The following is a 27,577-nucleotide window of genomic DNA, read 5'->3' as shown; positions in this document are numbered from 1 at the left end:
ATTCAGAAGGTAAAGGCTATCAAAGAATAAGCCACTCTTAAAAATACAACTGAGCTTCATTCTTTCTTAGGGCTAGCCAATTATTATTGGAGATTTATGGAAAGATATTCAAGAAAGACAGTAACATTGTTAGAATTATTGAAAAAAGAGAAAGAAGTGGAGTTAGACGTCGTAGTGCCAATAAGCCTTCGAATGCTTAAATGACACAAAGATGACGGATCTTATTTTATCACTCCCCAATATTGCAAAGCCTTTTGAGGTATAGATAGATGCATTAGACTTTGCCCTTGGAAGAGTGCTGTTGCAAGAAGAACACTTAGTTGGGTTCGAAAGTCAGAAGTTGAATAAAGCTAAAAGAAGATACACGACATAGGAGAAAGAACTACTTGCAGTGATTCATTATTTACGGGCCTGGTGACACTACTTGTTAGGATCACAATTCGTGGTTAAGATCGATAATATAACCATGAGTCACTTCCTCATACAGCCAAAACTTATAGTTAAACAGGCAAAATAGCAAGAGTTCCTAGCCGAGTTTGATTTCTCCTTCGAGCATAAAGCTGAAAAGGCGAACCGTGTAGCTGACGCCCTCAGTAGGAAGGTCGAATTCATAGCTCTAAGGGTGATTATGCCAATGACAGCCAATAGAGTGACCATAGATATCCGTAATCTAATTGAGGAAAATTTGCATCGAAATCCTCAAGCAATGGCCATTAGGAAGATGAGGGAGAGTGGAAAGTCGAAATACTTTTGGGTGAAAAATGGACTTTTACTAACGAAGGGACTATGCATATTTGTTCCAAGAATGGGAGAGCTTGGGTCGAAATTAACGCGAAAATGTCACGATACTCCTTAGAGAAGACATCCAGGTTGACAGCGGACTGTTGCACTATTAAAACAGGGTTATTATTGGCCTCATATGCGATAAAATGTGATAGATTATATGAAGATGTGCCTTATTTGCTAGCAAGACAAATTAGACAGATAGAGACTGACAGGAATGCTTGAACCTCTACCAATACTGACCAAATCATGGGAAAGTATTTCTTTAGACTTTATTATAGGACTTCCTAAAGTGAGAGATATGACATCAATCTTGGTAGTGGTAGACCATTTCTCCAAGTACGCGATGTTCATTCCAGTGCAAAAGTTTGGCTCCACATAAGAAATGGCTAGTATGGTTTTTAAACATGTGGTAAAATATTTGGGTGTTCTTAAGAGCATTATTAGCGATAAAGATCCAAGGTTTATAATTTGTTTTGGAAAGAGCTTTTCAAGCTATTGGGGTCAGAATTCAACATATCTTCGAGTTATTACTCGCAAATAGATGGTCAAACAAAACGCTTCAATAGGTTATTGAAAGAATACCTACGACACTTTGTACAAGTGAACTAGAAGAATTGGCCCAACTTGATGTGGTTAAACTATGTTTCAACTCATAGAAGAGCTCAACCACCAATAGAACCCCCTTTCGAGGTCATCACCAAACAACAACCTAGATTTCCCCATACTTTAGTCGAAGCGTATAACAGTAAGAGTCCACGGGCGTTCAACTTTGCTAAGGAGTGGAGACAAAACACTAAAATCGCTAGAGCTTACTTTAAGAAAGCCTCTAGCCACATGAAAAGGTTGACAAATAGAGGTTGAAGGGAGCAACACTTTAAGGTGAGAGACTTGGTGCTGGTGAAATTGGTACTCAAACAACTTCGATTCCTAAAGAATAGTCGAAGACTAGTACGAAATTATAACGGTCTAGTACCGGTCGTAGCCAAGGTTTGGAATACTTCCTACAAGATTGATCCACCCAAGTGGATGAAAGTACACTCTATGTTTCACGTTAGCAATTTGAAATCGTTCCATACAGATCTAATAGATGCAAGCAAGAGTCGAGCCACAAGAGTCGCCATCAGCACCAAGACACCATGGCATCACCTAGTGAAGGAGATTTTGATAAGGAGGATGATGATAATCAATTGACGACTGACATAAGAGTACTTGGTGAGATGGAAAAGTTTAGGGCTATATGAGATCACTTGGAGAAGGAAGTCAATCTTAAAGCCTTCCAGTAAAAGATTGAAGAATTTCAAGCTAACTAGTTAATGAGTATGTCAATAGATTGAATGGGGGAGGATGTAATGAGCCAACCTTGTGTCGAACTATGATAGGGTAGAGTTGTTTAAGAGATTGAGTCTTTTGTACTTGCAAGGGAAATGCCCTTCTTTTAAACATTATAATGGCTCGTGGTGACATATCTAAAAATACTTGTTAAGTCTTTGGGGGAAAAGACCTTTTAAGAAATAAATGTCCTCATCTCAAGCATTGTAATGGCTATTGATAGAACACTTGTAAAATCTTGTAAATTCTTTATAAGGGGTGAGTAGTTGGCGGATTGTTGGGCTGCCTCATTGGTAAAGATATGTTTGTAGTGAATTATTTAAGGCTACCTCTATGGGCCGACAATGGCGTGTCTTGTTCTCTTTGTACTTATTTTCATATTAATAAAACATTTTTCTTTTTTATGGCTCAATAGTTGCATATATGACATTCGGTATGCCCTATGATTTTGATGTGCATTGTCTTAGTCTGATTTGTTGCTATTATTGATGTTTGATCATTTATAATCGAGTATCGACTGGCTTGAGTGGAAACGTTCGTTCAAGTGCCACACAAACTATTGCATACTTAGGCGAATGAGCATAGTTCATAACACTAAGGACAACAATGTCGAGGTTAATAGTAGTTAGACTGGGCAACAGGTTTTGGACAAGATGGCTGGTTCTTCCTATGTAAAACAGGTAACGTTAAAACATGGTAAATCGGTGGGGTCGAATTTGTGCAAGAATGTTTCACAAAGATTTCAAAATCTTCGAAAGAAAGTTTGAGAGTCTTGATAAGGCTGAGGATGGTATTGGGAAGAAAAGTAAGGTAACAGATGCAAATAATAGTGAACAAGAGGTGTAAGAGGGTCCAAGACGCTTGCATCGTTCGCAGATATGAGAATAATGAGTTGGGATTGTAAGGGCCTCAGGATGCCTTGAACAATTCATATGCTTCTCAAATTTTTGAGAAGTAAAAATCCTGAAATAGTCTTCCTCATGGGGACAAAAAAGATTAATGTGGAGATGGAAAAGATTATAGTAGTGTTGGGGTTTAAAAATTGTTTGACAATTGATGCTAGAGGGCGAGCTGGTGATTTGGCATTATTATGGAGGAAAGGTGTTATAGTAGATGTTAAATTGTACTTTAAGAGCCATATTGATGCTGAGATCATGATGAGAGGTATTAGATGGAGAATGATAGGATTTTATGGAGCTCTTATGGTGTCAAATAAGTAAGAGAGTTAGGAACTTCTTTCAAATCTTAAACCACGAGCCCAGCTCCCTTGGTTATGCCTTGGCGACTTTAATGAGATATTCTTTCAAAGTGAAATAGAAGAGGGAGTAGAGAGATGTCAAAGCTAAATGAGGAGTTTTAAAGAAACACGTTCCATTTATGAATTGAGAGACCTTGGCTTTAGAGGGCCAAAATTTACGTGGTAGAAATGAAGGTGAATTTATTAGATGTTGATTGGATAAGGTGCTAGCTACAAGAAACTAGATTGCAAAATTTCCAAGAGCTGGGGTTATTAATGAAGCAATAAGAGCATCAGACCATTTAGCTATGCGTGTTGATCTGTTCTATCAAAAAAAGATAATATGGCAAAGAAGATTTCACTTTGAGTAGGCTTGGTTGGATGATGATAATTGTGGCGATATAATAAATGGTATCTTTAGTAGCAAGAGAGCCAAAACTCGGTTTTCATTCATATGTTGTAATCGGTAAAGAATATATTCAAAGCCAGCAAGCTGAATCTTTTGTCTAAGGTTCAAAGTAAAATTAATTTGAAAAAGGTGGAATTATGAAGAGCTCATGAAGTCACAAGTTATGTTGAAAACATTAATAAAATTCAACAGAAGCTCAACCAATTGATACATTCAGAGAAGGTGATGTGGATTTAGTGCTCTAAAATAGCTTGGCTCATAAAAAGTGATAAAAAAAACCGAAATTTTCATGGTAGAGTACTAGAGAGGAGGCGTAAAAATACCATTTGAGCTTGGGAAAAAGAAAATGATGAGTAGACAGATTCAACAAGTGTAATAATTGAAGAAATTGATGATTATTTAAATGGTTATTTTCATCATCAGGGTAATCCATGTTTGAAGAGGTATTAATTGGGGTTAAACAAAAGGTAACTGAGCAAATGAATGTTGAGCTAAATGAAAATTTTATGGTGGAAGAAGTTAAGCATGCTTTATTTCATATGCATTTTACGAAGGTGTTAGGGCCTGATGGATTACCGACTTTGTTTTATCAAAAATTTTGGGACAAGATTAGGGGCCATATATTTAGATTTGTGATTGATTTTCTGGAGGGCCGAATTGAATCTTCAGAGGTAAACCATATGCATATTGTGCTTGTTCCAAAGGTTGATCAGCTATAAAACGTATGTCGTTTTCACCCTATTAGACTTTGTAATATCTGTTATAAAATTGCTTTCAAGGTACTAATAAACAAATTGAAAGTGGTTTTGCCCCATATTATATTTATGAACCAAAGTGCCTTTGTTTCATGCATACTTACTTCAAATAATATAGTTTGTTAGATTTATTGCTTTAATTTGATTCTAAATTTTGAAATGACAAACAAGTGAACAAAATTGTTTTTTAGATGTTCAAACAAGTATAAAAGGTCTTTGAAATGGTTTAAATGAAAAAGCTATGTGTTTTAAATTAAAAACAAGCAAAAACGCTTTTTAACTAAGGATTCTACCTTTAATCTATTGATATATGTTTTCCATCTATCAACAGATAGATAAGTTCATTTATTGATAGATGAAGAACATTTATCAATAATTGTTTGTGTTGGTGATTGGATTTTAAAGACTATGAACATCTGTTAATAGATACACAGCATCTATCGATAGATAGCTAGCCAAAAGCACTCCAAAAGGCCCTTAATTGGTATCGATTGATAAATGCTTCCATCTATCGACAGATAAGTATGAATTTGAAATTAAGGAAGGCAATCTATCGATAGATCTTCATATCTATTGATAAATGATGATTGTTAGAGCCTAGAATGAAGAGAAAAATAATTATTTTTACTTTGAATGCACCTTTAACTACCTAAAGAAGCTTCAGTAACTATCAATACAAGCTTTCACCATATTTGTGAAGGTTGGAAGACTTTGAAACTCAATTCTAAGAGAAGAATTCAACTACAATCATTCAATACTCTTTGTTCTCTTCTTCAAGCATTTAAGTCCTCTATTGTATCATTTATTGAGCGTTCAATTCTTACTTTTCTTCCTCATCAAACATTGTACTTAATTTGCTATTCAACCTTTAAGAGGCGTTCTAGCTGCACCCATCTCATTTATTGTATACTTGTGAGTGGTTATACCTTAACCAATTGAAAAGGTAGTTTTTGAGTGGTTATGCCTTAACTAAAGTAAAAGATAGAGTGGTTGTGCTTAATCCATTGAATGCATTGCATTGTAAAGTTGTGCCTAATCCATAAAAGACAGTGTATTGCTTTTCATTTTAATAGTGGATTTTAAATTCCTTAGTGATTTTAAGGGAGAGGACATAGGTAAGGAGGCCGAACATTTATAAAAACTCTTATGTTGTTTTCTATTCTATTCTTCATAAATTCATTTATGTTTTAACTTCTTTCCTCCACAAAAATTTTATTGATTTGCTCAATTCTAAAAAAGGTCTTGGTTTAAGAAATTTTTATTTTTCTTAAATTTGAAAAGAAATTTAAAAAATATTTCAATTCTCCCCCTCTTAAAAATATTCACATTAAGTTTATTGCATTAACAATTGATATCAGAGTTAGGGCTTAATCTTGTAGGTTTAACAACCTTGAGTGATGGATAAGCAAAGCTCAACACATCAAGATGGAATCCACCTTAACTGTTTTTGGTGAGGGGCATTTAACTTAAAGACCTCCATTCTTCTTAGGTACGAATTACCTTTATTGAAAGAAAAAAATGGAGATGTTCATTCAAATCAGTAGATCTTAAGGTTTGGAATGTTATTTTATATGGTCTCTATATCCCCATTAAAGAAGTAAATGGACAAACAATTGTTAAACCTAGGAAAGAGTGGGATGACAAAGAAAAGAAGTTGATATAAACAAATTGCAAAGCCTTCAACACTCTATTTTGTTCTCTTAGTGCTAGTGAGTTCAATAGAGTATTCATGTGTGAAACAGTTAAAAAAATTTAGGATACCTTAGAAACAACCCACGAGGAAACAAACCAAGTTAAGGAATCCAAAATAAGACTTTTCACATCTGATTATGAGCTATTTAGGATAAAAGAATGTGAGACTAAGTCCTTAGAAAAAGACTTCTCAAATGCCCAATTAGTTAAGAAGATACTCTATAGTCTTCCCATATCATGAAGACCAAAAGTGACAACCATAGAGGAAATAAGAAACTTAAGAAGAAAAGAAAGAGGACAATAAGAAGAAAGGGATAGCTTTAAAATCCATAACTGAAGAAGATGAGAAGAACATACGAGATGAGAGTGAGAAGGATAACAAATAACTTCAAGAAGAAAGCTATGGTTGCCACTTGGAGTAATAGTGATGACTCTCAAAATGAAGAAAATGAAGTTGCCAACCTTTGCTTCATGGCAGTTGAAGACACCAAGGTATGCTCTACCTCCCATAATTCTAGTTCATGTACTTTCGAACAAGACTCATATTCATTTGATGAACTACAAAACGCATATGATGAATTAGTATTTGAATTTGAAGAAAATACATTGAAATACAAGAACATCATATCCAAGCTTAAGCTAAAAAATAAATTCTTAGTTAAGATAAAGATTGAACTAGAAAGCATAATCAAGGACTTGAAAATTGAGAGAAATGAGTTGAAAAAGAAAAATGAGAATTTACATATCACATTTTCAAATTTTAACATGAGTTAACAAAAATTAAATGAGATACTAAAAACACAAAAAGTATTCTTTGACAAAAGAATAGGCTATGATGGTATTTAAAAGAAAACTTATTTTAAAAATTTGTTTGTTAAAGAAAATGGAAAACATGACTTATTCACTGAATGCATTTATTGTCATAAAGTAGGACATTCTACTTATTCTTGTCCTTTAAGAACTACCATTTATAAAGGTAAGAAAATAAAAAATGTATGAGTTTCAAAAGGAACAAAACCTCCACATGGTAAGGTGGTAAGATTGGACTGGGTTTCAAAAGGAACCAAAGGCACTAACTCATATGGATTCAAGAAAATTTGGGTACTAAAGTCAAAAGGTTGAATTTTGTCTTTGTAGAATGAGCTCACTTGTTTAAAGTCAAGAGTACAAGAAAAGGGAAAATGGTACTTTGATAGTGGATGCTCTAAATACATGACAAGGACCAAGGAGTCTTTCAAGGAATTAAGACTAAAGAAATGAGGAAATGTAACCTTTGGTGACAACTCAAACGGTCACATTGAAGAAAAGAAAATTATGATGATGATGTAGGTATATTTCAAGGACAAATTGAAGAGCTTGATTTCAATATTGAAGAATCTAAAGTAAATGAAGAAGCACCACAAAAAGAAGAGCAACAAATTGAACAACTTATTGAAGAAGGTGAGCTTAGTTATCCAATGGTAAGAAAAGAGGTTGATGGAAGTAAAATCATTGGTAATCCTAATCAAGGGGTAAGAACGAGAGCTAAAGTTCAAAACGTTTGTGAGTATGTTGCCTTTATTTCTCAAATTAAACCTAAAAATACTGATGAAGCCTTAGATGATGACTATTGGGTACTAGCTATGCAAGAAGAATTAATTCAGTTTAAAAGGTGTCAAGTGTGAGAGTTAGTTTCTAGGCTAAATGTTTATCCAATTGTAAATACTAAATTGGCTTTAGGAACAAAATGGATGAAAATGGAGCCATAACTAGAAACAAAGCTAAGTTAGTTGCCAACAGATATATTCAAGAGGAAGGAATAGGTTATGATGAAACTTATGCTCTGGTAGTTAGACTAGAGGCCATTAGAATGCTTTAGCTTTTGCATGCTACATGATCTTTAAGTTATATCAAATGGATGTTAAGAGTGTTTTTCTAAATAGACTTATAAATGAAGAAGTATATGTTGAACAACCTCCCGATTTTGAGAGTCTTACTTTTCCAAATCATGTTTTTAGATTAGGAAAAGCTTTGTATGGTTTAAAACAAACTCCCAGAGCTTGGTATGAGAATTTATTAAAATTCTTAATCAAAAATTATTTCAATAGAGGGAAAGTTGATAAAACTCTTTTCATAAAAAACAAAGGTAAAGACATTTTAATTGTACAAGTTTATGTTGATGATATTATTTTTGGTGTTACTAATGAACTTCTTTGTTAAGAGTTTGCTAAAACTATGTAAGGAGAATTTGAGATGTGCATAATGGGTGAACTCAATTACTTTCTTGGACTTTAAATAAAATAAGAGAGAAATATAACATTTATAAGTCAAGCTAAGTACACCAATGATATGCTCAAGAAGTTTGGCATGGAAAGCACAAGAACATAGCACACTCTAATGAGTTTCTCAACAATGCTTGACAAAAATGAAAAAGGTATATTCGTTAATCAAAAGCTCCATAGATCCATGATTGGCTCTTGGCTTTAACTTACAGCTAGTAGATAAGACATAAGCTTTAGTGTAGGATTATGTGCTAGGTTTCAATCATCTCTTACAAAGCCACACTTAAGTGTTGTTGGAAAATTTTTTAGGTATTTGAAAGACACATCTAATTTAGGAATATGGTAGCTAAGGAGTTTTACCTTTGATCTCCACTCATATTTGGATGTTAAATTTGGTGTATGCAAAATAGATAAAAAGAGCACATTCGGTATATGTCACTGCAACATTTTTTATCTATGGTTGCAAAAAGAATTGTAGCCATAGGTGAAAAATCTGCTGCCTTAGGTTAAGGCTACACTTAAAAAAAGTGTAACCTTAGCCAATGTATGAAAAAATTTAGCTGCACTGCTTTATGTGATTTTACAGCAGAACTAATATGCAGCCATTTAGCATATGGTTGCAATCCTAAAACCTATGACATCATTTAAAATATGCTGCTAAAAGGTGTACATAACAATACATACAACATTATAATATGCAACAATAGTAACCTATAAAGTACAAACCATGTAAATTTTACAGCAAACTTCAATATATATTGATCATCAAACTTTGATGTTATAACAAATTTTACAAAAGTATATAGCAACAAAGTTTACAGCATTCAATCTCAAATTTTACATAAAGAATGCTCCTTTATCCAAATTTGTTGCTCTAGCAAAAATGATGCTCTAACGAGTTTGCTAATCCTAAAATAAGAAAAGTAAAAGAACATTAAATTATAAAATATAATATAAAATAATCTAAAGACACTGATAAAGCTAAAGAATCAACTCAATGAAACATAGATAAAATCCTTCTCTTTACGAACATGGAATCAAGGTCATCATCCTTCAGGTCAAAAAACTTTGTTCTCATGAGATAAGGCTGTAAGTTCAAATTTAAAGCAATTAGATATTTTGAGTATAGATTTTAACTTAAAGCTAGGGTATGAAAACTGAACTCAAACTTAAGAATAGGTATACCCTACTTACTTGGTCAGTTAGCACTTTTCACATGCTTGAGAATTCCAAAATTCCAACTAGTGGTATCAATGTTGATTTGCATATGTCCATATAAGATTTATTTAGCTGCACCAATGTAACACCTTTGTATATCAATTTATGCAATTGATAATTAAGTCAAACATTTCAATTAATGTCAAGCATTAAGGAAAAACACACCTCCCCAACAGTTGTATCCTTTTTTCCACCACAAAAAACTGCACTGTAGAGCAAAGTATAATCTGCAATCAAACATAATAGCATGGGAGAAGATAAAGAAGCAGAGACTTGGCTTTGACATTAATTATTGGTTTGTTTTATTATTAATAGGTTATTACTATAGCAGTGAAATTAATATTAATAATCAAACTTGTTAATACTGAGGAAGAAACTGTATAGTGTCAACTATAGGTGATCTGAATGTCTTTGACAATGCAAGGGTCATATGATCAATCCTGACTTGAAATATATCATTAAAATAATGTGCAAGCAACTATAGAGGCTGTAATACGTAAGCAAGATGTGTAAAACTAACATAACAAGCTCAAGGTTGGACGAGGTTAACATGAACCCATTAATGGCCACTTACAATATTATTTTCTTGTGATTGGAAGATTTCAAGAGCTAGAGCTATTTATTAACTAATGAACTCCCCCTCCATTAATGGAGAACTCAGGTTGCTTGCACATTCTCTTAATTCTGCTTCTAGAATTTCTATCGAACTTTTGGAACAAATTGAAGAATGTTAGCCAATAATTTAAAGTGACTACTCTTGTCAAAGCAAGGAGATCTTATTCATTAAGAAACAAACTATCTACAATGTTGATTTATTACAATCAAACATGCATAACAATCCTTTTTGAGACAAAATTAATTGCTGCATCTATTATCAATTTTAACTAATAACAGTTAAAATGTCACTTCTAATGCCTAATTTGCCAAAAATTGAACAATTGAATACATGAGACCATAGTTAAGTTTGCAGCAACAATGATGAAAAACTAACCTACAAACCAAAGAGCCTTCTGCATATCTCGAAATGCAACTGCAACTTTCTGTTAATTTTAAGTTGTCAATATCTATTGATAGTAGATCAATTAAAGATGGGAAAAGGCTTTCAACAGAAGAGGTCATATCACATAACTCACTTTAGCACAAAGTTGTAATGCTTGCTGTTAAAAGACAATATATAGAAGTATCTTTTAGAGAGCAAAGTCATTAAAACTCAATAAGATGAAGTTACCACACAAAAGAAATTAGAAGTAAGTCCACAATCAAAAAGTGAAATGTAATAATTACCAAGAGCCTTTCCTGAAGTATTGATAGGATTTGATCTTTAGAGTTAGCACAAAAGGTTACAACCATAGGTTTACCTAACATAGAAGTGGTAGCATAACTAATTAACATTACTTCCAAAACAAACAAGCATCCATATCGCATCATTGCAACTATCCCATACTACAGAAAGGGGCTAAAGCATTGCTTGAAGTTAATATAAGTAGAGAAATACAATAAAGGAATAAAAAGATTCAGATAACAATAAACTAGTAAGTAAAAGGAGAAAATCCAAAACCCAAAGCTAGTCATGTATGAAGTATGCTAAATAAATAAAGTTAAAAGGATATAAGACTTTATCATAACTACGAAGAGGGGGGAGGGAATTTGAGAAGTTTGTCTTACTTTCACTCTCCATGCTTAGGGCAAGAGTGAGAGAACTTCAAATATGTTTTGACTCGAACAAGTATTATGTGTTTGACTTTGCACAAAGCATACCAAATAAATCAACGCTATTGCTTTCTTAACGACAATACAAAGATAAGACTTAGTGTCTATAAAGGCTAATAGATGATTGGTACCCTCAGTAACTAACTGCAACTTAGTAACATTCTTTACAAATTCAATTGGTGACTCCTCAATAAAGCTTAGATTAAATTTCCTAATCTAAATAGACAAGGTTAAGCAAGATGCAATTATGTTGATATTTTTAACCATAATTGAAGAATTTTAGTTTAAAGTTTTTTGAACATGCTATTTCCAACTACTTTATTAGCACTTCCAAAAAAATCTCGTAACTTATAGTTAATGCCAACAATGTCCTCTCTTTAAGATTTATACAAGATTAGGACTTACTATAATTTAAGAACAAAATAAGATATCGTGGGCTCCAAATCAGGCATTCAAGGTTAACCAAAATATCACATCAATATAATTAAATTATTTAGGTAATGCTCATTAACTCTTTTGGTATAGCTAAAGTTTGAATCTCATTCTCTTCACTTATAATTAATTAATATTTGTTACATATCACATTAAATAATTGTTGTTTAAAGTCGAGCCCCAAACTTGAGAAAAGGGCTAGCTCCTAGATATATCTTTGCTTATTAAAATTACTCTTCTCATGCTTTTTAAATTTGTTTCACTTTAGCATCACCCAAAAAAGTTCAAATTTCACCAGATTATGCTATAATATAAACAACAATAACATCTCTGAAACAGTAGAATCCAACCAAATTAAAATTTTATAGAAAATTAGCTACCAAACCACCCAACAACTTCCATTCTTGATAATAAAGCCAAAAAAAAAAGTAAAGAATTTTTTTTCAAAAAAAAAGTTAGAAACCTATATCATGAGTCTCCTGATGATAGCATTAGTTTCGTGGGCATTTAAAAGAATTTTGCACTAGACTAAGTTCACTACATTTCCTATTCTCCTGGAAATCGAAACTCCAAAAAATAAAATGCACATGGTAAATCTAAAATAACATCAAAAAAATTAAAACAAATATATAAAATATCTTGTATCATGGGCATAATTGGTGTTGCGGTCGTTGCAATAGATGGTGCTGAAGGCAAGCGCTTGAGGCTAAACTTGTCCATGCTTGGAAAAAATAACATAAAATCAAAAGGGTTGAGAAAATGTTTTAAACTTTCTTCAAATCCATGCCAATTGAAAATTTTCTTAGTAGCCAAACGAGAAAAATGAATAAAGAGAGAAAAAGAGAATTGATGAATCGAGAAAAAGAAAATTTAACTATCTTAGGACAACTTTAAGAGTAAAAAAATCTGAAAAATTTTGGTGAGAAACGGAGAAGATATATCATCTGAGCTTATGAGAGATAGATAGTATAAAATGAGAGTGATTTTTCAAGAAAAACTAAAAGGTAAGGAGCTTTGTTTAAAGTCGTTTCATGGCCATGACTTCCTCTATTTTTGGGTGCTTTTTTTTTTTAATTTTCCTTTATTTTGTGGGTTTGTCTCTTTGTAATTTATTTTAATTTGTTTTATGTTATTACCCTTTGAATTTTGCATCTGAATGGAAATATATTTAGTGTTATATAATAAATTTTGTTACATTATAACAAATGCAATTAAAATTATGTAGTCAAAAGTCTAAAATGTTGTAATGTGTCAATTTTTAAATAGTATGTTGATCTCATGGTTCTTAAAGAAACAAAATAGTGTTGCTCAATCCACTATCGAAATTGAGTATGTCGTCGCTAAAAGTTATTATGCCCAAGTGCTATGGATGAAGCAACAACTAAAAGATTATGGACTAGGTATGAAAAGAATTCACATTAAATGTGATAACACTAGTGCAATAAATTTCACAAAGAATCTCATCCATCATTCTAGAACCAAGCACATAGAGATAAAACATCATTTCATTAGAAACAATGCTCAAAAAGAGGACATTGTTCTCGAATATGTATGTATTAAAGACTAACTAGGTGACATTCAAAAAGAGGACATTGTTCTTGAATATGAAGGTATAAAAAACTAACTAGGTGACATTTTCACTAAATCACTTAATAAAGAACAATTTTGCAAAATAAAAAGTGAATTGGGTCTCATAAGTCCACCTTAGTTGAAATAAATGATGAAATTGGATGCTCTTGATTAATTTCAATGTAAGCAACTTGAATCTATGGAGTACATATATTACTTGTTTATCTTGAACATTTTTAACTTAGTAATAATGTGAATGATGAGTGTGCTAAATGACTGATTTTCTCTTAGCATGTATGAATTGTGTATTTATGCAAAATTGATGTATAGTATGTTCATGCATTCATCATTTACCTATATATAAATAAGCATGACCATCCAATTCAGGGAATATCTCAAATAATGCGAAAAAGAGAGTTTATTTTCTTTAATTCAAACATTTTTTGATTCCAAAATTACATTTGCACTAGTCCAAAATGATGTTTGAAATGCACTTGCATAAGATATGAGTCCATATTTCTATCAAACTTCATTCATGGACCCTTCCACATGTTTTTTGCACTCAAAAACCACGTTTTAATGACCATTTAAGAACATATATCGATAGTTTATCCATAACTATCGATTAATAGCTTCCAGAGGTCCAAACTAACAATCCCGTGCACCATCTATCAAATGATAGTCAATATTTATCGATAGATAGCAGGCCGAGGCCAAAAATAAAATTTTTGCTCACCATCTATCGATAGATAAAGACTCGGGACCAAAAAATAAACTTGTACAAAAAATCTACTAATAGATCACATAATCTATCTATAGGTACATACTCACAGCCAAACGTCATCTATCGATTGATGTTCCCGTCTATCGATGGATGTATAATTTTAAGTGTATCTGACGCTTCCTCTCTCTTATAACCATAACACCTAAACACCTTTTTCTCTCATATCCTCCCAACCTTTTTGTGAATTTTCCTAATTCTAAACTGTTTAAAGTGTTTCTCTCTCAATTTTCAGCATAAAAAACACAAATATTTCTCAAAATAATCCTAAATTTCTCGAATATATGAGTTAAGATTTCATAAAACCCTAGGCTCCCAATCTTTATAATTCTTGGATTCCCTTGCATTTTAAGAGAAATTGTTTCAATTAAAACATTTCCCTCATCCACCTAGACATTTCTATCGAACCATTTCTCACCAAAACACCTAAATCCTCCAAATTTCACAAATTCTCAAAATGAGTCTTTAGAACAAAATGCACAAAAGTGACTGCTCACAAGGGTTCAAGCAGTTCTGTTGGTGCTAGGACATCCTTAACATCAGAAGGGAGGTCCTTTCAGCTTAATTTCACTAATCCATCCCATGTTCAAAAATTCAACAATAATTTTGCCAAACGCAAGGTAATACTCGAGTGCATTATTGATTTGATTACCTAAAATCCATTGATTTATCATATCTTGCCAATTTTGAGTATTTAGGATGGACACATTATTTAAAGTTGAATAGGAAATTCTATGAAAATTTAGTTTGAGTCTTTTACTTCAATGCCACCCAAAAATTCGTTGGCTTTGAAAATGGTGAACTAGTGAACCATAAAGATAGGTTTGCCACTCACATAATGGGAAAATGCATTATTCTCACTCTTGCTATCCTAGATCGAGTTCTTTAATTTAATTCTCAACAAAATGATATGTGATATATTTTTTATCATGGTACCTTCTATTCCGCATTTATCTATCCTTCACCAAATGACAAAGACAGTTTTAGTTGTAAAAGGTTATTTTTTTTATTGAGTCTTGCATCTCATTATCACTAACGCCATCCGCTCTCATGGCTCAAACTATTCCATTATCACTAATGAAGATATTTGGTTTATTGTTCACATAAAAAACAACCGCCGTATTGACCTTGCCAAATTCATTATAGATGACATGCTTTACACTATCCAAGGGGGCATAAAAAACCTTCTTTACGACATGTTGATCAACGAGATCCTTGTCTACTTTCATGTTGACACCCATTATGATCCACCCAAAAACCATACCTTGTTTAATCCTATCAATGGGCATATTGTTAATAAACTAGGTTTTGAGTTCAAAAATGACACCTGGGTGAGGAAAGGGTCAATCGATCATCCGGTTTTAGATGATAAGGGTGATGAAGGAAATGAGGGTGAGTTGAGTGCATATCCTAGTGGTTCATTAGTGTTCAGCCTAGTGCACTCGATCCTAGTTATCCTATGTCCACCACATTCGATGTCGAGCAAGCCTTCACTAAAATTCTCTCATATATGGAAACTGTGGACTCTAGGTTGATCATTTGTATGGACATCTTAAAGGCATAAAATTGTGAGATCTTGCAGCCCCAACAAGACTTGAAGGATGAGTTCCACTCTACATTTCCACCACTGTCTTGACTTTTCATGAGAGACTTCTCTTCACGTCAATTTTTGGATGCCTTGGTTGGATGGCTACATGAGCATTTCTTCATCATGCATCATGTAATTTTGGTTGTAATCTTTAGGCGTTTTGATTGTATCTAGTTGTTTTCGGTTGTATTTAACTGTTTATTGTCATGTTTTGGACATTTGGTTTATACTTGGTTGTCATAAGCTTACTTGGTTTTTATGGTTGAATTTCATGTTGATTGTTTTGTTTACTTTTCTCATTGATATAATTATTGTTTTTCAATCTTACTCATCACATTGTGTATCTTTCATAGCTCCATTACCATTTTAATAAACTTGACAAAGATGCTTCAATTGATTCAACTTTCACTGCTCACAATTTTTTTGATATAACAAAAAAAGGGAGAATAGAGGAGTCAAACTTTGTCACTGAACAAGTTTTTTAATGCAAAGATTTATTTAACAAGAACTGCAATTTTCAAAGTGAAATTTTAAACTTTAAATGCAAAGATTGGAGGGGAGTACTTATATTTCATTTTCGACATATATCCCTTCTCAACACTTAATGCTTCTTAACACTTAGCACTTAAAATTAAGGGGAGGATTTGAATGAAACAAAAACAAATATTGCTCATGGTTTTGTTATATCAAAAAAGGAGAGATTGTTAGATTTATTACTTCAATTTGATTCTAAGTTTTGAAATGACAAACAAGTGAACAAAATTCTTTTTAGATGTTCAAACAAGTCTTAAAGGTTTTTGAAATGGTTTAAATGAAAGAGTTAAGTGTTTTACATTGAAAACAAGCAAATAGGCTCTTTAACTAAGGATTCTATCTTCAATCAATTGATAGATGTTCTTCATCTATTGATAGAGATGAAGAACATTTAGTGGGAGTTGCTTTCGCTGGCAATTGGATTTTAAAGACTATGAACATCTATAGATAGATGCATGCCATCTATTGATAGATAACTAGCCAAAAACACTCCAAAAGGCCCTTGACTTTTATCCATCGATAGATGCTTCCATTTATCGATAGATAAGCATGAATTTTAGATTAAGGAAGGCAATCTATCCATAGATCTCTATATATATCGATGGATGGTGACTATTGGAGCCTAGAATGAAGAGAAAAACAATTATTTTTACTTTAAATGCACCTCCAACCACCTCAAGAAGCTTCAGCAACTATAAATACAAGCTCGCACCATATTTGTGAAGGTTGGAAGACTTTAAAACACAATTCTGAGAGAAGAATTCAGCTACGATCATTCAATATTCTTTGTTCTCCTCTTTAAGCATTTAAGTCTTTTATTGTATCATTTATTGAGTATTCAATTCTTATTTTTCTTTCTCACAAAAAATTGTACTTAATTTGTTACTCAACCTTTAAGGGGCATTCTAGCTGCATCCATCTCATTTATTGTATACTTGTGAGTGGCTATACCTTAACCAATTGTAAAAGTAGTGTTTGAGTGATTATACCTTAACCAAAGTAAAGGTAAAATGGTTGTACTTAATCCATAAAAGGCATTACAGTGTAAGGTTGTACATGATCCAAAAAAGGCAATGTATTATTTTTCATTTCAATAGTGGATTTTAAATTTCTTAGTGAATCTATAAAAGCTCTTGTGTTGTTTTCTCTTTTATTCTGCACAAATTCATTTGTGTTCTTAATTTCTCTCTCTCCACAAAAATTTTATTGATTTGCTCAATTCTAAAAAGGGACTTGGTTTAAGAAATTTTTATTTTTCTTAAATTTGAAAGGAAATTTCAAAATATTCCATTTCACCCTTTCTTGAAAATATTCACATTGATATAATTGTCGCTTATGAGTTCATCTACTATCTGCATACTAAGAGACAAGGCCAAACAGGGAACTTTGCAATGAAACTCGACATGAGTAAAGCTTATGATAGAGTTGGGTGGAATTTTGTTCGAAGGATTCTGTTGAAACTACGCTTCAGAGGTAGATTTGTGGATTTGTATTACGTCCGTCACTTACTTTGTTCTTGTCAATGGTTCCCCAGGGGAGTCCTTTGCACCATCCAGAGGGCTGTGACAAGGTGATCCTCTTTCCCCGTTTTTATTTGTGATTGCATCGGAAGCTCTGTCTAGGTTGTTGAATGTTGCTGCAGAAAATAATAGCATATTTGGCATGAAGGTTGGAAGAGGGGGCCCGACTATCACGCTGCTAGTCTTCACGGACGATACTATGATCTTTGGCAAGGCAAGGAGACAGGAAGTTACAAGTTTAAAGTAGATCCTTGCCACATACGAGCAAGCATCAGGTCAAAAAATAAATTTTGATAAATCGGCATTGATGTTTAGTCATAATACCAAAGAAGAAGGTGCGACAGAGGTGTGTAGAATTTTGGGAATTAATCAAAGACAGTGGGAAGGCAAACTTTGGGCATGCCATTGATAGGTGGGGGCTCAAAGAAACAACTCTTTGCTTTTGTCAAAGAGAGTGTTGAAGCGGTTGGCAAATTGGAAGAATAAATTGTTAAAGCTGTTGCTCAGGCCATTCCAACCTACGTAATGAGCTGTTACAAGCTCTCGGATTCTTTGTGTAGAGAGATCGATTCTATTATAGCTCGCTTTTGGTGGGGTAGTAAGGAAATAGACTGAAAAATGCACTGGAAAAATTTGGGAACAATGTGCACATCAAAGTTTTTTGGTAGAATGGGCTTCAGGGACACACGTAATTTTAAGCTTGCGATGCTTGCGAAACATGGATGGAGACTTCAGCTTAAGGAACTTACCCTTGCTTATAAGGTTTTGAAGGTGAGACACTTCCCCAGAGGTGAGTTTGTGAACGTCAAGATTGGGTCAAACCCAAGCTACATGTGGCGTAGTCTCAAAGCAATTCAGCTAGATGGTAATCAAGAAAGGGTTAATTTGGCAAGTGGGTGATGCAATTGAAATTTTTGTGAGGAATGATTATTGGGTACCATATGAGACACCTAGATCGGTCTTGGCATGTGACAATTTCATAACAGAAGTAATGAGGGTATGTGAACTGTTTGACAGGGTTACGGGCTTATGGGATGAAGACAAAATCAAAAGATTATTTCCACCTTTCGAATGTAACCTAATTATGTCGATTCCGATTAGCAGAAGATTTCCAAAGGATCGTCAAATCTGGTCTGGGAATAGAAATGGATATTATTCAGTGAAGTCAGGCTATAGACTCCTATGTTCCTCAACAAGCAGCGTGGTTGGAGGAAATTCTTCATTTAATTTTTCTGCGGTGTGGAAAAAATTGTTGCACTTGGATATACCGAGGAAAATTATTCTATTCGCTTGGAGAGCTCTAAGAGGAATTCTTCCAACTCGTACAGCTTTAATCAGACGGCAAATTAATGTTGAGGAGATATGTATTTTTTTTTGGTATTAATTCGGAGACCGATTTTCATTCTTTGTGTTGTTGCCAGTTTGCAGGAGCGGTATGGATGGCAACAAGATGGGGGTTTGGTGATATTTGTACTCACTGTCAATCTTTGTTCTAATGAATATGCTGTTTGAGTGCTCAAGTGATAAAGGAAGATCTTGGGGACATTTTTTGTGTTTTATGGGCAATATGGAAAGCCCGAAACTCACTGATGTTCAAAAATCAGAAGATGGATCCAATGCAAGCAGTAAATTTGGGGTACAACATGAGCAGACAACATAGGGATGCTAATTGCTCTGGTCGACTTACGACCCAGCAGTGTTAGGTGGTAAAATCAACGTGGAGTAGACAGACTGGTTTAAGACTGAATTCTGATGCTTCTTTGTTTGATTGCAGCAACGGTGCACAAATGGTTACGCGTTTTATTGCTAGAAATAGTGATAGAGCTATGGTGCTTGCGGGAGCCAAATGTGTTTTACACTCCACGACTATTCCAGATGCAGAGTTGAGAGCACTGTTATAGGCCTTATTGGTTTGTTTAGAGCATGATACTGCTACAACTGAAATTGAGATTGACAAGAAGGTGGTCGTGGGGTGGTTGACTATAAAAACTATATGGGCGCATCTTACATTTTAGTGGAAGATTGTATTGAACTGATTAGAACTTTGCAGATCCAGTCAGTTAGTTTTGCTCCAAGAGAGACTAACATGGCGGCACATGAGATTGCTAAACATGCAAAAGAGGAGAGGATCTTCTTTATTGTCATAAGCTCTCAAAGATGCGGTGCTTAAGGATGTTTATCAGCTGAATTAATTGGAGTGAGTAAAGAAGTTTTATTGGGTTAATCTAGAGATAGAACATGTAAAGTTGGGTACTCTTTTTTCTTTTGGCCATGGATTGTTATCCCATTAGGATTTTTCATGACAAGGTTTTTAACGGGGCTCACTTTCCATCCATTAGGTGCATTGTGAGATGAGGTTTTATACAAGATCCATATGTTTTATGTATCATCCTCACAATGTAATTGCTTTTGATGATTAAGAAAATATTCTCCTTTCTTTCAAAAAAATAATATTTCATCTATTTATGAATAAGAGTCCTAATTACATTCAACAAGCTTTCATTAAAAAAGTTTTTCTTAAGTCTAACAATATTGAATAATATTATAAAATTTCAATTATATATAATTGGAACATTTAGTAATAAAATTTATCTAATTTTTTTTGAAAGATAAATTTATCTAATTTTTAAATATATAAAAAATTTAATTGCATCCAATGACTTTCATTAAAAATATTTTTTATTATAAATATTAATAAAATTCATCCTATCTGTAAATTAAAATTCTAATTGCATTGAATCATTTTCATCAAAAAATTATTTTTTTTAATTTTATTAGTATTAAATAATCTATAAATTAATATTACATAATTTCAAATTATACATAATTGAAATATTAAGAACCTTTTAATGTATAATTATATTTCAATTCTAATGTCTTTTATTATAGCTAATTAACTTTACACTTGTAAAGTCATCACCGTCTTTGTTGAAAACTTTATTAAAAAAAAAAATCATTAAGGGCTAAATTAGAAAATCTAAAAAACTAGGGTGGCTGATTTGAAGTTTTAACCATAACTAAAACCCTAGCCCTCACATCTTCATTTCCTTTTCCTAAAGCCCCTGCCTTATTTTCTTCTTCTTCTTCTTCTTCTTCTTTCTCTTACTTTAACAAACCTAGAAGGAAGAAAAGTTTTAAAGAAAGATGGAAATTGACGGGGACACCAATGAAGACAACTCAAGGAGGATTCAAGTGAGATTTGTAACAAAGCTAAAAGCTCCGTATAAAGTTCCCACAACAGCCATTGCCATCCCTTCTGACCTCTCTCGTTTAGGCCTGTCCTCCATTGTTAACAAGCTTCTTCAAGCTGGTAAAAACTTTTTTATATCCACAGAATTCCCAACTGGGTTTTTCTTTTCTTTTCATTTGGAAGTCTTACTTTTAAGTTTCTTAAGAAATTGTGGGGGTGTTTTTGGATTCTAGTTAATATTTTCTGTTATAACTTGGTTTGGATTTTTTATGGGTAACTGTAATTTGTTGCCAATGGCCCCATCCAAGCAAATAAGTGTATGTAGATATTTCTGGGTAATTGGCTGTTTCCTGGTTTCTTTCCGGTAATTTGTAATTTGTTGCTAATAATCTCTCCAAGCCGGTATACGTATGTAGACGCTTAAGAATGGATTGGTTATCGGTTTTCATCGTGCTTTGGAGGGTGGATAGGTTTGTGTTTGAAGGTGTTCTGGTTTCTTTTAGAATTGTGGGTGTCCAAGTCAATGGGCTTTAGAGCTGTTGGTGTAATTAGTTTTTCTTCTGGGTAATTATTATCTTTTGCTGTTTCTAAAAGTTGGAAATTGTGTCTCTATGAGCAGTGGTTTCTGAGTGGAAAACTGAGGCCTTTGATTTCCTGATCAATGGAGAGCTGGTTCGGATGTCCCTCGAGCAGTTTCTTCTTGCCAAGGGCATTTCCGCGGTACTTTTTCAGTTTGAATTTGCCTTGCTGAAATTTGCTAGAAAAATTTTGTGAAAGAAAAACTAATGAGAAAGATGCAATTCATTTGCTATTAGTCATTTTTAAACTTGTTTAGTTATCTCTTCTGACGGTTTCAGAGACCATCACAAATTTATGTTATTGATTTTTTGGTCAGGCTTATAATTGGTGATACAATTGAATGTGCATTGCCATCTTTCTTATTAAGTGCTTCTCAGGATGGCATTCATGCTAAATTGCAGATATATGAAATTTGAGAAGAATTAGGATAACTTTTCAATCCTTAATTCCTGGCTGTAATGCATGAACAATTGCAGGAGAAAATTTTGGAAATTGAGTACATAAGAGCTGTTGCTCCTCGAAAAGAGGAAGAGCCTTCTCCACATGATGATTGGGTCAGTGCAGTCGATGGTTCTAGTCCTAGGTAAGCGTTTCAATATGTAACCATACCATGGGCACATCATTTTAATCTGTAGCTCAGGGCTTTACTTTTTACTGTAGCATTACTGTTGGTGCTAGTATTATCTTATTTATTAAGCAAGATTAGATGACTTTCAGTTCATTGGCATTACATTTATCTCATAACACTGCTTAATTGACATTGTTTTGCAGGTTCATTTTGACTGGTTGCTGTGATGGTTTGGGAAGGTAAATATTACTTAGTCTTGTCTGATTTTTTTAACTTTAAATGTTGTTGCTGTTTTCTTTTCGTTGTTTTATTGGACTTTTCATTCTGAGGAACTTGGTTAACAGAAATACTCCTTTATTTCTAAACTTTTTCATTTTTATATAATTTCCTTTAGAGTATGGAAAGAAGCTGGACTGTGTACGCATATTCTAGAAGGGCACAGTGATGCAATTTCTTCTGTTAGTATCATCAACTCAGAAGGTTTGGGATAGTAGTAGTCATCTTTAATATTTTAGTCCTTTTTAATGAAGCGTTTTATTGTAGTATATTACTATGTCATTTGAATTTTATTTTCAATAAATTTCAATGGTTATTGCTTTCTTCTGATATTATTGAACAACTCCAAGCTGCTGTATGTATCATCCTTTCTATTTTGGTGAAATGAAACACTGTTACAGGTGTTGTATATCCTGCTTAGTGCCATTAAATATATCTCTAGGCTATTTCATATTTATCTTCATGATTATTTCTGTATTCATGAGTGGGGTCTGTTGCGCATGCAGCGCTGGGAAGTGTTACAGTAGCCACTGCTTCAAAAGATCGAACTCTGAGGCTTTGGAAGGTAACTGGGAAAATGAATGCATTTCATTATGGAAACTTAATTCCCTGACTATCTGATACATCTCTTTCCTGTAAAAGTTTGATGCAGAGGACTCCAATGATCATCCAGCAATGATAAGAGCATTCAAGATCTTGCGTGGGCATAATGCATCTGTACACAGTGTTGCAGCAAAGACATCTGGAGACATGGTCTCTGCCGTTCTTTAAACCTTTTCCTTTTTTTGTATTTATCATATTGTGATAATGTGGATTTTGAACATCAGGGTCATTGCCTCTGTCTCTTTACTTGATATAGGTTTGCTCAGGTTCTTGGGATTGTACAATCAATTTATGGCGGACAAATGACTCTGATACAGATGGGGATGTGGTGTCAATCAAGAAAAGAAAGGTGAATAGTAAAGCTGAGCAATCTCAATCAGAGGTATTGCATCCTTGCTTCTTTGCCCTGCATTTCAATTTTCATGTAGCTGAAATTGTTTACCAATTACCGTCGTACATAAAAGCTTCCTTGGAGAATGTCCTTGCTTCGTCAAGGCTCTTTGAAAGTAGAACAAGCAGAACATGGACTTTTTCTGCCGGCGACAATGATAAGTATAACACCTTATTGTTTATTGAAGGGGAGGGTCTTATATCCTTGCTTACTCTTAAAATGTTAAGTAGAACATGAATACCTTTTAACCATTATCATTAATTTAATGTTTCTCCCCAAATAGTTATAAAATAACAATGTCATTATGAGGAATGCTACTTATTTATTCATATACGTTAGCTTTTTAGTATAAATTTCAAAATTTCCTCCTTTTTTTCTTTTTGATGTTTCTCATATACGCATCCTTTTGTTATTGCTTAGTTTATTTTCCGCAGCAAGTTATTTGTATAATTTACTACAATATCATGTTTTGTGTAGGGAGAGGCTGTTTCTATGCTTGTAGGCCATACACAGTGCGTGTCGTCTGTGGTTTGGCCTCAACATGAGACTATTTATTCTGCATCATGGGATCATTCTGTTAGACAATGGGATGTTGAAACAGGCAAAGATTTATCTAATATAGTACGTGTCTCTCTCTCTATGCATTTGTTGTGTCTGCATACAGTTGCATTCTAGTTATATGATGGGAAGTACATTTTATGCTTCTTGACTCATGTCTTGGCACTTTTTCTTTTGTTTGAATTTGCTAGTTTTTTTTCATCCGAGAAAAAAAAGGGCAAAAAGGAAATATTATATCTTAAATTGTTTTTCATTTCTCACTTCCCCAACCTGGTTCCTGTTTTGCTTTCCACTTTCTGTGGTCCTCTTTGGATCCCTTTGACCTGTTTAAATGTTTTTTCATGTCTTTCCTCCTGTCCTGCCCACCTCTTCCTCGAGGCTGGCTTCACTGTACATCATTACATAATGCTAATCTAATTTTTTCTTGAAAAATCGCAAACTGTAACTTATTTTGACTTATGATTTGGAATTTGGGCAGTTGTTGCTTTTAGCATTTGGCTTGATTTCAAAAGTTCAAATACAGCATCAGATACATCTAGATGCAATTATGTTGATTCATTTGTTTCCTGATTTTGTCTTCTATTGGAAAGATAAGATTGAAAAACCTTTTTCCCCCAAAGTTTGAATGAAACCATCCTTCTTTTATGCACAGTTCTGTGGCAAAGTCCTTAACTGCATTGACGTAGGAGGTGAAGGATCAGCTCTCATAGCTGCCGGTGGTTCTGACCCAATTCTTAGAATATGGGATCCTCGCAAGCCAGGTCTGTTGTTCATAATTTCATGTATTTTATTTTTTTTTCCTCTTTTTCTCACCCACTCAGTGGATGTGCGGACACATAAAACCACCGAGATTTCCATCTCACATGAAAACTTTTACTTTTCAAGGAACATCTGCACCTGTTTTTCAGTTCTCTTCGCATAGTTCTTGGATTTCGGCTTGCAAGTGGCACGATAGGTCTTCTTTTCATTTACTTTCTTCATCCTATGATGGGAAAGTAATGTTGTGGGATCTAAGAACAGCGGTATCATATTCTCTGTTTTCTTTCACTATTTAGCTATATATTATGTGCCAAGCCCAAGGCAACCTTTTGTTTCTTTGGATACTGTTTTGACAAATGCCTTTTGCATGGCAGTGGCCTCTGTCTGTCTTGGATACTCACAAGGACAAGGTATGATGTTATTCTTTGTTATTTATATTCTTTTGATGTAGTTTTGAGTCAAACATATTGAAATCCCCATTAATGTTGTGCCCTGGCTGCATTTTAGGTGTTGTGTGCTGACTGGTGGAAGGGTGACAGTGTGGTCAGTGGTGGGGTGGATGCACAGCTCCGTATTTGTTCAGACATCTCTATTCCATGAGGTAAAATTTAGCTATATTTCTTTAAATATTCACAGCCATTTGGCTTTGTTTGCTCAAATTTGAGTGGTACTTGGGCTATAATTCATTAATTCATGTGTTAAAATTTCTACTTATTGAATATCCCTATTTTTACAGTCCTTGGTTGTAGCTGGAAATGATTTCATTGCTATATGTAAGGCCTTTGCCTGTGTGAAATCAATGAACATTCAGTTATGTTTACTTTTGTTCTATTCATTATATTATGCTGATGTTAACTTGCCTTTCTGCTACAGAACAAAGAGCATGACAAACTCGAGACCACATGATGAGCATCTTCCATTTTTTTTTTTTTTTTTGTGTTCGAAAAAGGATGGATGATAGATACTGCACTTTTTTCTCAGCTAGGTTGTTCTGTGACATAATGCTGGGAATGGAGCCGGACAATTCCATGTCAAGTGAGAGGCTAAACCATTTATGGATCGGTGTCATCTGTGAACCAATTTTGTTCAGGGAACTTTAGGACATGTAAAAAGCACTTTGGGCTCAAATTAAGATATGCCCTCAGAAGTTTACTTAAAAGATTATGTTTTATTTATTCCATTATCATTAATTTGCTTAAATATACAACTCAATACTGTTTCTGTTTTATCTGATGCATTAAAGTTTATAGGATATAGGTAATCAAAAAGTGTTCTTAGAGTTCATATTAATGGGTGTTCAATCTTCCATTTCCTTGTTCAATGGAACATTTATTTGAATTTGATCTCTGCTTATACTTGTTCATCTTATAGTATCCAAAGCACTCGTTGTCACAATTTATTCACTCTAGTGGTTGATACTACGAGAACATGGTTCAGACTTGGTAGAAGAAGTGGAAGGTTTCTAATTAATTCATTGGTTGAAGTTATTGTAATTTTCTTTTTAAATATACCTTTTGCAAATAACTTGTGGCATTTTCAAGTTTGAAGGTATTTGTTGGTAAAATACACTTGATTGGTTTATCCATAATTTCATGCGGATTCATTAATGTTTGAAATTGACATTTCATTTTAAATGTGTAAATAGTGATAACGGCAAACATGAAATTTTTAAATTATTTATAGATAAATAACCCTTAATTGTGTATTAGTGAACTTTAATCATTGTATGAGCTGCTCCCTCGTTCTCCTCTCTTTAGTCTCTCCCTCATATCGATCGCTCTATCCACTCTCTTTAGTCGATTAGGGTTTTTTAGCCTTGTACTCCAAATAAAAGCTTCATTTTATAATAAATTAGCCTTAAACCAAACCCTGTTTCGAACCTTTTAAACCTCAACCCAAATTGAGAGAGTGACAGATTAGGATTTTATTGATTGTCAATTAGTGGTAAGTATTGGAGTATTTTGCTGCTGTGTCCAGGGATAGGGTTAGGAAATACCAACTTTTTTAAGCTCGTAACACAATGGCCCCGCTCAACTTTGCAATAAATCAAGCAAATGGGCAATCTTTTTAAGTTTGAAGTTTTTTCTTTAATCCAATACATGAAGTTGTTGTACATTTGTTGATCTGCTAAAACGAAATTGGCATTGGACAGCAACGATCGTGTTCATATCTTCAAAGTTTTAAGCAATGTCGAAATCAGTCCAAGTGATCTTCTTTTAGACCTCCAGGCGATATATAATGAGATAAATGTGGAACCAGAAATATGATGCAACTGACACAAGCAAGCAATCATTTAATTGCATTGTGACAATAAGTGCATTGGTTACTCACACTCTATCTGCATCTAAAAAAGGAAAACGCTTCTCATCTAGTCTTGAGTTCGTCATCCTTTTGACAAATGATTGTAAAATAATTCTATTTTCATTACTCACATGTAAAAGAAATTAATGATTTAAATCGTGACAATAAGTGCATTGGTTACTCACATGTTGACCTTCCCTGTCGTTTTTTCAACCAAACCGGGTGGGCAGTTTCATTTGATGTGAAGAAAGGTTCTTTATTAAAGTCCAAACACGAGGCTTTTTTTGGATAAGTTATTTCAAATATATATACATATATATAGATATGGTAAGATATGGCTGTTAAGTGAAATATGAGTTATTTTTATCAAATCATGGACGAAGATGATACTAATGCAGAAAGCATTTACTTTTTTGTTGAAACTGTAGAAAACATTCGCTCACTGGCAACTTGCAGTACAGACCAAGAATTATTGTTGCCTTGAGTGTTTGCTAGGGAATATTGTGTTATTGTCATTAGTTTTGGCTCTAA

At 33.6% G+C, this 27,577-nt stretch overlaps 1 protein-coding gene across 2 annotated transcripts; it reads left to right on the top strand.

Annotated features, from left to right (window-relative positions):
* On the top strand, positions 20,893–26,029 carry LOC18601648 (ribosome biogenesis protein WDR12 homolog). Of its 2 annotated transcripts, XM_007032673.2 has the most exons (15): positions 20,893–21,131; positions 21,631–21,731; positions 22,067–22,173; positions 22,362–22,397; positions 22,553–22,638; positions 22,941–22,999; positions 23,077–23,187; positions 23,294–23,419; positions 23,906–24,049; positions 24,639–24,747; positions 24,872–25,008; positions 25,120–25,155; positions 25,253–25,346; positions 25,482–25,518; positions 25,619–26,006. In XM_007032673.2, the coding sequence occupies exons 1-13, from the start codon at positions 20,966–20,968 to the stop codon at positions 25,343–25,345; spliced, it is 1,311 nt and encodes a 436-aa protein (XP_007032735.2). In that variant the 5' UTR covers positions 20,893–20,965; the 3' UTR covers position 25,346; positions 25,482–25,518; positions 25,619–26,006. The 2 variants fall into 2 exon arrangements, with proteins under 2 accessions (XP_007032735.2, XP_007032734.2); XM_007032672.2 differs by lacking the exon at positions 25,482–25,518 and having other exon boundaries at positions 25,619–26,029.

Source organism: Theobroma cacao, chromosome 4, assembly GCF_000208745.1.
Source record: "Theobroma cacao cultivar B97-61/B2 chromosome 4, Criollo_cocoa_genome_V2, whole genome shotgun sequence".
Lineage (NCBI taxonomy): Eukaryota > Viridiplantae > Streptophyta > Magnoliopsida > Malvales > Malvaceae > Theobroma > Theobroma cacao.
Note: the sequence above shows the minus strand (reverse complement) of the source record. Positions and strands in the feature narration are given on the sequence as shown.

What these genes read in the sequence shown, in the direction of transcription:
- LOC18601648 (XM_007032672.2), top strand. Translation starts at nt 20,966, where the DNA reads ATGGAAATTGACGGGGACACCAATGAAGACAACTCAAGGAGGATTCAA. An exon ending in TAACAAGCTTCTTCAAGCTG is followed by an intron (nt 21,132 to 21,630) that starts GTAAAAACTTTT and finishes CTCTATGAGCAG; the next exon opens with TGGTTTCTGAGTGGAAAACT. An exon ending in CAAAGACATCTGGAGACATG is followed by an intron (nt 23,188 to 23,293) that starts GTCTCTGCCGTT and finishes TACTTGATATAG; the next exon opens with GTTTGCTCAGGTTCTTGGGA.